The sequence below is a fragment of the Eptatretus burgeri genome, chromosome 4, assembly GCF_056783735.1.
Source record: "Eptatretus burgeri isolate ZD-2024b chromosome 4, Ebu_testis_v1, whole genome shotgun sequence".
In the NCBI taxonomy this organism is placed as follows: Eukaryota; Metazoa; Chordata; class Myxini; order Myxiniformes; family Myxinidae; genus Eptatretus; species Eptatretus burgeri.
Genome location: NC_140964.1, coordinates 28,292,526 through 28,305,071, shown reverse-complemented (window position 1 = coordinate 28,305,071; position 12,546 = coordinate 28,292,526). Strand labels below are relative to the sequence as shown.

Genomic DNA, 12,546 nt, shown 5'->3' with positions numbered 1-12,546 from the left:
AAATCATAACCACACTAGACATCGAAGTGCAAGCCGCTGTCACACCTTGACATTTTAGCCAGCGTATGCCGACGTATGAAAAATTTGCCGAATACACTGGCACACGTCGAATACGTTATGGGTAAGTTTTGTATACGTTAAGAGCACGCTGAAGCACGCTGGCATACGTCATAGTACGCCGAGTACGTCGACAAATTTTCAGCATGTTGAAAATTTGTCCACATATCCAGCGTATGACACACCTTCCGCATACGCCGACATAAGTTGTAGGCACGTTACGCGATCGTCAACACACGTTACTTGTAAGTTACTCATAAGTCGAAACACATCGAGGTAATGTTTAGCGTACCCAAAACTTATTTATAACCTATGAGTAACGTGCTTTGAACCTATGTGTAACTACCTCCAACGCACATTGACGTATGTAGACGCATTTGATTGACGTCTTCCGGACGACCACAGAACTTACTGAACGTGTTTCTAACTTACAGCTACCGTATAATGGCATATTGGCAGCGTTTAGGGGAATTGGTATATAAAAATGGGCTTCACAGGAGGAACCCGTCAGTGTTCCAGACTCCATGTTTTTTTTTTTTTTAAAGTTTTTCTATGCTGAACTATTGATGTTTTTTTCCAGTTTTTGGCGTATTCATAACGAGTTGGACAAATGCATAACGTATTAGTAACGTACACAGAACGTTTCGATAACTTATACCAACGAATGCTTAGAGTGTTGTCGGCGTTCACAACATATGCCCACCGATAGCCTACCGTATGCATCGTGTGCGGCAAAGTATCGTTGACGATCACGTGGCGTAGGCTATTCATAGGCTGCCGCTCAACGATTTAAATCGCTGCCGCTCGACTATTTAAAATGGACGCTGGCGCTCGAACATTTTAATCATAACCAAGCGAGACATCGAACTATCAACATCATCGTCATGCCGAGGAAAACTTCAAAGAATGCTGCCAAGAAGTCTCCTGGCCGTGGCCGTGGACGCGGACGCAAGGAGGATCCATCATCACCAAAACCCTCCGCACCACGCTCACCCTCTTACGGAGAGGATGCCAGCTCCAACGCCTCTCGGGCATCGTCGGGGGCATCGATAGCTGCGTGCGTGGCCTCCGCCTCCTCTCAGCCAACCCTTGCGAGGAAGAGGGCCAAGAAGACACAGTATTGTCTCAATTTCAAAGAGGAGCAGCTCATCTGCGATTTCCTTCGCGAGAACGCATGCATCTGGGACATAAAGAAGATGGACTACCAGAGGGTGGACAAGAAGGCAAAGCTCTGGGAGGATCAAGGCAAGGCCATGGGAAAGTCTGTCGAGCACCTTCAAGGGTGGTTCAAGTCCCTACGAGACACCCACACCCGTCTCGACAAGAACAAGAGCGGTGACGGCGCCCCCGAAATGACCGAGAGGGAGCAGTGGTTGAAGGCAAACTTCGGCTTCCTCAAGACTGTGGTCCGCCATCGTGCTGAGCCCGTCAAAAGTGTAAGTATAAACACATATTAATATCAATACTAATATTTATTTTTATTAGTTTTACTGTACTACAGATCTCTAAGGTAATTATTCATTGATTACTACAAATCATTGAATTTGCCTCTTATTTTTGCCTTGTAATTTACTAATCAATTGTCATAATTGCAGGTAAAGGAAACCATTGCAGCACACAGTGGGGACCTCGAGGCTGCCGAGGCTGCCTGTGCAGAGCTCATGGTTGGTGACGACAGCACGCCCTCCCCTGTCCCCTATTCATCCGCACAGGGCAAGGGGAAGCGTGGCCACGACGATGACCAGTTGCTGCAGTCACTCGAGAAGAGGGTGCACGAGTCTGGGTAGCTCCTCAAAGTTCTCGCACAGCCTCAGCCCATCACAGCCACCGTAGCCTTCGCCAACTACATGCATGACAGCCTGCTCAGCATGTCCAAACGCAGGTTCCGAATGGCAAGGTCACGCTTCACCCCAATCCTCAGTGAGGTGTTAGATTACGAGAGTGATGAGGAAGAACCTCCCACACTCGACACCGTCACTGCTCCTGCTTCCGTGCGAACAAGTATGGCACCAGCTACGTACCAGTCACCTTGCCACATGTGCAGACACAAGGCACCGCCTGCGTCAGCCTGGGGCTCACAGACAACCGAGTATGTGGACCCTAACATGCAGCAGCCACAGTGCCAGCCGATGATGCCTCCTCCCTCCTCCTTAAATACTAAACACTTGTACACATCCTCGCATTGAGGGTGCCTTTTGAGAGCGTCTATCATGAACTTTTAAATATATTCGGACATTTGTTTTAAAGTTTCGAAAAGTTCACGTTACTATTTAAAGATTATTCAATGTAATGTATTGCAATTTCGTAAATACATTATTTATTTGTTAAATACACTATATTTTTCGGAAATACGTAATTACACTATGACGGGTCTCGCTATTGGCTTAATCAAGGCACGTGACGAAATATTGGAAGTTGTTGCTGTTGTTGTTGTTTTTTTTTGTTAGACGACAAAACCTTTAGAACGCTGCTCTTGGACACATTTGTCCTTGTTTTATATGATGCTGCAAGACATTCTCCTTGGGCACATAAAAAACAGGTCCCTCGGAGGTCCAGTTTCAGAGGTATTGATTTTTTGGTACAGTCCACAATAAGGGTGCTCTAAAAGCAGCCAATAAATTATGGCCTTATCCCTTATGTCTTTATCCTTTGTAAATGAATGAAACGATGTTCATTTCAAGAGGAATGTTACTGCCTCTGAGGTCCTTTATTGCCTGAACAATGCAGTAATACAAATATCTAAATCATCCTATCTTGCCACGGAACTGCGCCAGCTGGGGAGTTAACCCAGTGCTTGAGGATATTCCTTTGTTTCTTTCCGTCCTTGGAGGCAGTGTTGTGGCCAGTAGCTGTCTGTGTATCCTCCAAGTGATGTCCCTCTCGCCATGCTCCTGGAACAAGGTCGCGTTTCTCATTCTCTGCCCGGTCAAGCTGCTGGTTCTGTAGTCCTGGGTACCTGGAATTTGAATTTTATTTAATTTAATTATAAAGCGCACCTAAAATAAAAACAAATATTCTAATGCACTGTACAATAAAAGTAACATAATGATACATATAACATTTAAGGTAAATCATATAATTTTTATAAGCATAGGCTAAAAGTTAAATTGCATTGCATACTGTATAATATATGCTATGTAAACATGAAATACCTGGTCCTCATGAGGTTGTGCAGGATCACGCATGCTTTGACAATGAGCTTGACAGTGGAGGGGTGATGCTGCATGGTACTTAGCAGAACCTGGAATCTGTTAGCCAGGGTGCCGAATGCATTTTATACTACCCTCCTTGCTCGGCTAAGCCTGTAGTTGAAGATGCGTTGGTCATTCGTCAGACCCCGGAGGCTGTATGGCTTCATCATGGTTGGTCGTAAGGCATAGGCATCGTCACTGATGAAGAAGTAAGGTACGTCCTGGTTGTCGTTTGGAAGAGGCTCAGGGTCAGGGAAACCAAGGGTACCGTCTTCAGTGCATTCCTTCAGCTCAGAGACATTGAATATCTTTGCATCTGATGCTGATCCAGTACTGCCGACATCTGCCCAAATGATTTTGTAGTCAGCATCCACAAGCACCATCAGAACAATCGAGTAGAATCCTTTATAGTAAGTTGTAGTATTGGGACCCACTCTTTGGAGGACAGCGGCAGGCCACGTGCTTCCCGTCAAGTGCCCCACATGTATGGGGAAAGTTCCATCTTTGGAAGAACTTCTCAGCTATGGCGCGCTAACCATCAGGAGTACTTGGGAAAACCAGCACCTCATCCACGTATTCATTAATAATGGCTTGACAGACTTGGCTGACCACTAGGAACTGGTTGTTATGAGGGACCCTCCATCCGAACTTCATGGAGGCATACGTGTTTCCAGAGGCAAGGTGATGCAAAGTCAGTGCCAGCCTCATGCCAGGCTCAAGCGGATCCCTGTAGAAGGTGTACTGCTTGGTTATCCTTGGACCCACTCTGGCCATCAGCTCATCGGACATCGCTGGGGGCATACACAGGAAGTTGGTGAAGGCTGCTTCGTCCTCGTTACGGAGTTCCACCATGAGCTGGTCATACATGCCAAATTGCCGTCGCCTCCCGATCCATGGTCTCACCCAGTTCCTTGTCCTCCGTTCAGCTCTTCTTCTCCTGGCTCTATTGGCACGCAACTGGTACATTGTCAAATCGATGAGGTCATGTTGATGTTGGAGGACAGGTAGGTATTGTCGTCTCAGCCTTGCCGGATCCTCCATCTCTCCCATGACATGGACATGTACTCACCACGGAGTCTGAAACACTGACGGGTTCCTCCTGTGTGAACCCCATATTTATATAGCAATCCCCCTAAACGCTGCCAATACGCCATTATACGGTAGCTGTAAGTTAGAAACACGTTCAGTAAGTTCTGTGGTCGTCCGGAAGACGTCAAATACGTCTGCATACGTCAATGTGTGTTGGAGATACGTTACACATAGGTTCAAAGCACGTTACTCATAGGTTATAAATAAGTTTCGGGTACGCTAGACCAATGGTTCTCAACCTGAGGAGTGGCGAGATTGTTTTTGGGGGTCGCGGGAAGGTTGTCAAAACAAATAAACAAACACTTATATTGTTTCGAATTTGGTAATTCGATTGCACACAATATTCAGGTTCCTTTAGTCAGTTATGTCGATAAGTGCTTGTTCCCTAGATACCTCACCTTCCATTGTTTAATGGGCAGAAATCGATTAGATGCGCTGTGATTAAATTTAATAGTTAGGGAGCGATTCCAACATAATGGAGACGCCTCTCCCCCTCTTCTGCGAAGAGGAAGAAGAGCCTTCTTCTTTCTTTCTTTTTTTTATCTTTTTTTTTTCGGGGGCGGGGGGGGGGTCGCGGCTACAAAAGGTTGAGAACCACTGCGCGAGACATTACCTCAACGTATTTCAACTTATGAGTAACTTACAAGTAACGTGTGTGGACGTGTGTCAACGATCGCGTAACGTGCCTACAACACGTTACTCATAGGTTAGAAATAAGTTTCGGATACGCTAAACATTACCTCGACGTGTTTCAACTTATGAGTAACTTTAAAGTAACTTGTGTCGACGTGTGTCAACGATTGCGGAACGTGCCTACAACTTATGCCAGCGTATGCGGAACGTGTGAGTCATACGCTGGCATACGTCGAAAAATTTCAAGCATGGAAAATTTGTCGAACAGCTCGGCGTACTACGACATATGCCAGCGTACTACGACGTATGCCAGCGTGCTCTTAACGTATACAAACTTACCCATAAGGTATTCGACGTGTGCCAGAGTTTTAGACAAATTTTTCATACGTCAGCATACGCTGGCTAAATCGTCAAGGTGTGACAGGGCCTTAACGATGGAGGACAAATTTGGTACTTTGGATTGGCGCACGGCCCAGCGGTAGGACCCTGTGCTTGGACTGGTGCACAATTGGGTAAGGGATGGTAGGATACCTGGTAGGCAGGAAGTCCCTCCTTTCAGGGCACAGACAAAGGTTTACTGTGCTCAAGGTAAGGCTTTGTAATTGAAAGAAAACATCTTGTAAATTCTGTCTTTTGCACCTGAGAAGGTGGAAAACTTTTCTGGCAACCCTCGACTCTGACTCGCCAACTGGGCCATATGGTAGCAGCTCATGTTTCCTAAAAAATCTGCTCTGCTGCTCTTGCACATCCTCTCTCTGCTCTTTTCACCATGTCATTTACCATTGGTCATCTTCCATCTGCTTGGAAATCAGCCAACATCACAGCATCGCATACAAAAGGTGCCAAAATGGATCCCCTTAACTACAGACCAATTAACTATCTTCGAATCATCAGCAAGGTCATGGAATCCATCATCACAGTTGACATAAAATCATTCCTTTTCTCCAACAGCTTCATCTCAGATAATCAATTCGGATTCAGACCTGGTCACTCTAACTTGGACATGTTGCTTCGACTCTCCCAACAATGGATGGAGGCCCTCAACATCAGACATGAGGTCAGGGCCATTTCTCTGGACATATCTCGAGGTTTCGATGCAATCTGTTTAGCATCCCGCCTTGCTCTCCAAACTTTCTGCCTATGGGATCCGAGGCCAACTCCAGTCTTGGATTACTGACTTCCTCCACTCTTGTAGACAGCATGTGGCTCTCAAAGGAACCCTTTCTTCTCCTCTCCCTGTCAAGGCTGGCGTACCTCAAGGCAGTGCTCTAGGGCCAGTCCCTTTCCTGATCTTCATCAATGATCTCTCTGACTCTCTCGAAGATCATGGTTATCCATTTGCTAATGACTCCAATCTCTGCCGTAACATCCCTCATCCTTTAGACAGACAGGCAGCAACCTTTTCCCTCACCTCAGACCTTGACAAAATCACAAACTGTTCAAACACTTGGAATATGTTTTTCAATCCTGAGAACTCGAACTGTCTTCTCACTGTCTTCTTCTTTTTTTTTTTTTTTATCTCTCTCTATCTCTATCTCTATCTCTATCTCTATCTCTATCTCTATCTCTATCTCTATCTCTATCTCTATCTCTATCTCTATCTCTCTCTCTCTCTCTCTCTCTCTCTCTCTCTCTCTCTCTCTCTCTCTCTCTCTCTCTCTCTCTCTCTCTCTCTCGGTTTCTGGGCGTAGTGTCATGGCCGCTGTTGGTTCCTGGTTTGTGCTGTGGTGAGATCTTAGTGCTTTTTTTCCTCCCCCCTTCTATCTCCCTCTTCCCCCTTTTTCTCCCCAACATGATTTTGGGGGTTGTCTGTGTCTTCTCTATCCCTTGTATCCGAGAGAGAGAGAGAGAGAGAGAGAGAGAGAGAGAGAGAGAGAGAGAGAGAGAGAGAGAGAGAGAGAGAGAGAGAGAGAGAGAGAGAGAGAGAGAGAGAGAGAGAGAGAGAGAGAGAGAGACAGCCTATTTGGGTGTGGCCTACATGTTTGATGAGGCCTTGTAAACATGGTCTTTCTTTTCCTTTTTTCTTTGCTTTCCTTAGTTTTTAGTGATTGTTTTTTGTGTCTTTTAGTTCCCCCTCCCCCCCCCCCTTTTTGCTTTGTAAAGCTCGAGCAAAAGGGGGAGATAAACCGCTGATATGGTGGATACAAGCACTCGGTTTGAGGCATTTGATAATTTAACGAGGAAGCATGCATTGGTGTGCGTTCCACCTGAAGGAATTGCCACCGAAGACATTGTTTTATCAGTTGGGAAAATAATATACGGAATCAAAATGTAAGAGCAGCATCGAAAATGAATAAGAAAATTGTTGTCTTTGTATCTGATGAACAATTTGTTCACGATGTTGTAAGTTCAGGATTACCTACAGAGACTGGTCTCTTTATGTTGGCTTCACCAATGGATACCCCATCATTGAGAATTGTTATATCAAATGTACCCCCGTTTATAACCAATGACAAACTGATGTGTATTCTGTCACAATACTGAACAGTTGTGTCAAAAATCTCGATGATTCCTCTAAGAGCTCGAGATGAACGGATTAAACATGTGATGAGTTTACGACGCCAGGTTTATATAGTTCTTCCCGATCGAGGTGATGACACCGGTCTAAACATTTCGTTTAAAGTGACCTTGAACAAGTATGAGTACCAAATGTATGCAACTTCAGCTTCGTTAACATGTTTTAACTGTGGAGCATTTGGACATGTGAAAAGGTTTTGTCCAAAAGTATCTTGTGTAAAGTGTGGTGAAACAGGTCATAATGACACTGACTGTGAAAAGGACATTACCCCAGTTTCAGGTGTAGAGAATAGAGCAACGCCTAATACCCAGACGCTTCCTGTTGTTTCCTCGCATAAGAAGACTAAGGGTTTTACTCCAGTTCCTCATCCTAAAGAAGTCAACATCTCAGCATTAGGAAATAATGAAATCCCCCCTGACAACCCAAATGGTTTGGCTGTTGCTGCATGTAGTGTGGAGATGGAGGAGGATCTCGTTGCTGTGACAAAGAAACGAAGAGCATCCGATATTAGTAGTTCCAACACTTCCGTAAAAAAGGTAGTTTAGGACGAAGATTGTGAAGTTGAGGATGCACCTCAATGTGTTACTCAGGATTCTCCAAGCTGCATTGATACTCGGGAGAATGTTTTTGGATTGAGTAATGAAGAAAAGGATCTTCAAGGATTACTGTGCAACACTGGGAATTTGACGAGTAAAGCATCAGGTGAGGCTGATGTTGATGGAAAGCTCATTAGCAAGTCGTCACCAGCACTTCCTGCTGAGAACGAGCAGAATGGAGATGCTCCAGTCCTTACTTCCCCTTCATTGATACAAAATCCCATTCATTATCCTGGTTATTCAACTGAGCCAGTGAACACCAGCCATCATCAAGACCAAGAAACCGAGGTTACTGCTCCTGTTGAACGTACTGAGTACCAGAGTAAAGTTGATGAACATTCTGGCAAATCTTTAGAGTTGCCAGGACCTGAAATAATGACTGCTCAGACTGATTTATATGACCCAGGTGGTGCCGGGTCTGATTTTTCAGAATCAAATGATGAAGGTGAGGTGACTGAGTTGTCTCAATCTTCATCGTATCAGTCATACATAGCCCCACAACTTATTCTTGCCTTTCTGAATGAAACTTATCAACATCGAAATGTGATCATTAAAGATCACTTTCCTGATATATTTTCATTTGTTCAAGCCGCAAAAGACATCATTAGGAAGCCTGCTGAATTCAAGTTGACAAAGTCACAGTTTCATCGTCTTTGAAAGGTTGTTACAAAAGTGGGGACTGAAATTTCTCAGCAACCGCTCAAGCCTTTGGATAAACCATGAAAAAGATCATTTTTGGAACCTTAAATATGAATGGCGGTGGAGCAAGTCACAACCGCCAGGTTCAAGTGAAAAGTTTGTTTGATCGTAAACATATAGATGTACTTTTACTCCAGGAACCGCACATAACTGAAGATGTGGAGTATGATTGGTGTCGCCTCTTTAAGGGACAGTGCTTCTTTTGTAATTTGTCTTCTTCTTCTGCTGGTGTGGCCTTTTTATTCAGACCTGGGCTAGTACCTGAATCATGCCACTTCCAAGAGGTTATCAAAGGCCGGTTCATCTCTCTGGAACTGGTCATTAATAATTTCCATTTTACACTATTCAATGTGTATGCTCCCAGTGAGAGTGTAGAACGAAGAGCCTTCTTTTTGTCTTTAATCAGACACTTTCGCTCAATTGATCTCAATGATTGTATTTGCATGGGGGGTGATTTTAATTGTACCTTAGAACCTCTTTTAGACAGGAATACAGCAGAACCTCACCCAGAATCCTATGCTGGTTTGTCAAATTTTTTTTCAGCAATAGGTTTGTTAGATGCATGGAGGCTATGTCACCCCAACGAATCTCAATATACATGGGGACGTTGGGCTAACGGGAAAGCATCCTTTGCTAGACTTGACCGGTGGTACATAAACTCGCATTTCAGGACTGCAGTTTTCTCTCCGGTTCACTTTCCATCCTTATTTTCCGATCATCATTTAGTTACCATGAGCCTCTTTTTCCCTCAACTCTCACATAAAAGTACGTACTGGAAATTCAACACCAATCTTCTTGAAGATACTTCATTTTAAAAAGGCTTCTATACCTTTTGGGCTATCCAACTCTCAAAAAAAAGCCTCTTTTTCTTCATTAGAGTTATGGTGGGACAACACAAAAGCACACATCATAGTGTTTTCTCAGCAGTTTGCTTCGAATGTCACCAATGTTAATAATACAACAATGGCTCTGTTAGAAGCTGATATCATACAGTTAGAGAGTAAAGTGGCCAGATATGGAAAAAGGAGGGACCAAATGATATTAGTTGAAAAAAGGACCCAATTGAGAGAACTGACGCAAGAAAAAGTAGCAGGGATGTTAATCAGATTCAGGATAAACAACATCAAGGTTTTAGATACTCCCAGCAAATCCTTTTTCCAAATGGATTTTGTCAATAAATCACAAAAGACCGTTTTTTCTTTGCTTGACTCAAGAGGAAACATTGTTGTACCTGTGATGTCCAGTGATGTACGTTTGTGCATTCGAGATTTCTTTTCAAAAATGTATGCAAAACATACTGTTTGTGAGCAAACTATGGAACTTTTAACTTCTCACTTTGCTTCCATCACTCAGCCCCAGCGTCTGAGCTTGGACTCACCGATCACATTGCCTGCGCTAACGCAGGCCCTTGCTGGATTGAACTCGGGGAAAGCGACTGGAATTGACGGCTTACCGGCAGAGTTTTTCTTGGCGTTTTGGGGACCTTTTGGGCCCTGAGTTATTGAATGTCCTGGAATCATCTTTGGGAAATGGAGAACTGCCTCTACGTTTTAGAAGAGCAGTGGTGTCTCTTCTACCAAAGACTGGAGACTTACGGCAGATAAAGAACTGGCGACCGGTCTCGGTATTATGTACGGACTACAAAATATTGTCAAAAGTGTTGGCCAGTCGGTTGAAGATGGTAATTGGTGATCTTGTTAACTCTGATCAGAACTACTGTATCCCGAACAGATCAATTTATGATAATATTTTTTTGATCAGAGATTTGCTGGAGTGTGATTCCATGGAAAAAGAATTTGGGATAATATTCCTTGACTTAGAAAAGGCATTTGATAGTGTTGATCACATGTTTTTGCATCATGTGTTGGAAGCATGTGGTCTTGGTACCAATTTTAGGGCCTATGTATCCTTACTGTACAGCAATATATTTAGTATTTTTAAAATTAATAATGAGCTCGTCTCTCCTATACTAGTGCAGAGAGGGGTGAGGCAAGGGTGCCCTGTTTCTGGTTTATTATTCTCCTTGGTTATAGAACCACTTCTGATTCTATTCAGGAAAAATCTTTCAGAAGTAACTGTATCCACAGGGATTCCTTCGATAGTTGTATCAGCTTATGCAGATGATGTCGCTGTGGTCATTAAAAATGACAATGATATCTCTGCATTTGTTAAGTGTTTAAATCTCTTTTGCTTGGCATCTTCAATGAACTGTAATTGGAACAAGAGTAAAGCCTTATGGGTTCCCAGTCTTAAAAACAATCTGCTGGGGACACGGATAGTACCACCGATGCATTTGCCTTCAAAGTTAAAATGGGTGGAAGAGGGAGTCAAATATCTAGGCGTGTTCCTGGGATCCCCATTCTATGTCCTCAAAAATTGGGATGGGATGGTTGAACATGTTAAAAAAAGATTAGGACTATGGAAGAGAGCCCTACCCCACCTTTCCTACAGAGCTTGGGTTCTAGTTGTAAATAATTTGGTTGCCTCATCTTTGTGGCATAAGTTTATCTGCCTCCAACCACCAGAAGTGCTGCTGAAGGCTGTTCAAAGACTACTGGTTCATTTTTTCTGGAGTGGTTTTCACTGGTTACAGCCAAATGTTATATGCCGCCCGTTGGCTGAAGGTGGCCAAGGACTTGTCGATATAAAAAGTCGCATGATGGCCTTTCGGCTGTGCTCCACTCAGATGTTGATGCACGAGAAACAGCTGCTTAGCCGACTTCTGGCCCGTCACATCTTGCAACAAGCAAGTGGGCTCGGTTACAGCCTTGAACTCTTCTTGATCAAACTCCAGCATGTTGATATATCTCATCTTTCAACATTTTATCAGTCTTTTGAACGCTTGGCAGAGCCTTTCGGTTAGTCGCCAGCAGGAAACTTATGCTACAAATATGTTTATGGAAGAACCCCTATTTTACAACCCATTGTTTCCTGCAATTCCTAGAAGCCGTGACCTTTATCAACATTTTATTGCAGCAGGCATAATCAAAATACTACACCTCCGCCATTATTCCGGGTTGGGGTGGAAATCAGTGCCGGAGATAGCAGATATGACAAGGATATGGTCAAATAGGACGATTGGTAAAATCCTAAGAGAAATTGTGAAAAAAAGTTCTCAACTTGAACTAAAATGGACTCAAGAAAGGTTGTTGACAACAAATGACCGAGGGTTTCCTGGGTTAATTGTACAACCAAGTCAGAGAGATTTACCCCCCATTAGCTCAGGAAAAAATATTTTTCAGAAATATAACAGTAAAGACCAATACAGACTGTCTACTCGAGTCCTACTCGAGGACTCTGCATTGAAGGGAGTGGCCAGATGGAAAAGACTAATGCCGGAAGGACTCCCATCTGAGCCTGTATGGAACTCATTCTACAGTAAGCTGGTTGATAAAAAGGACTGGAGATTTACAGTGGAGACTAGCACATTGGGTTATTCCTTCGAATAAGTGGTTAAGTAATTTTCTCGCATATCCGGGTGCTGCCCTTTCTGCATTTGTACAGAGGATTTGTTCCATGCATATGTTGACTGTGCAAGGCTTGTGCCATTATTTCAATGGCTGAACCACATGGCAAAAAAGATGCAAATTACCTTCTCACTAAGATTGTTTATTTTCGGGTGGAAAGAACAAGTAAACTCATTATTTTTGTTCTAAGTTGCCACAGCAAAAATAGCGATTTATTTATCGAGGAAAGAGAGATTGAAAGGAAAGTCGATTGTGATGTGCAATGTTATGTTTTTATTCAATGCTTTAATAACAGC

The 12,546-nt window shown here is 43.7% G+C and overlaps 1 protein-coding gene across 1 annotated transcript; it reads left to right on the top strand.

Moving 5' to 3' along the window:
* Nucleotides 1-348: 348 nt before the first annotated feature.
* On the top strand, nt 349-2,282 carry LOC147027696 (uncharacterized). The gene is made up of 2 exons (XM_085876484.1): nt 349-1,493; nt 1,653-2,282. The coding sequence occupies exons 1-2, from the start codon at nt 942-944 to the stop codon at nt 1,842-1,844; spliced, it is 744 nt and encodes a 247-aa protein (XP_085732610.1). The 5' UTR covers nt 349-941; the 3' UTR covers nt 1,845-2,282.
* The last annotated feature ends 10,264 nt before the right edge of the window (nt 2,283-12,546 follow it).

Coding starts and splice junctions, on each gene's coding strand:
- LOC147027696 (XM_085876484.1), top strand. CDS start 942: ATGCCGAGGAAAACTTCAAAGAATGCTGCCAAGAAGTCTCCTGGCCGT. Junction 1,494..1,652: donor GTGCTGAGCCCGTCAAAAGT/GTAAGTATAAAC, acceptor TCATAATTGCAG/GTAAAGGAAACCATTGCAGC.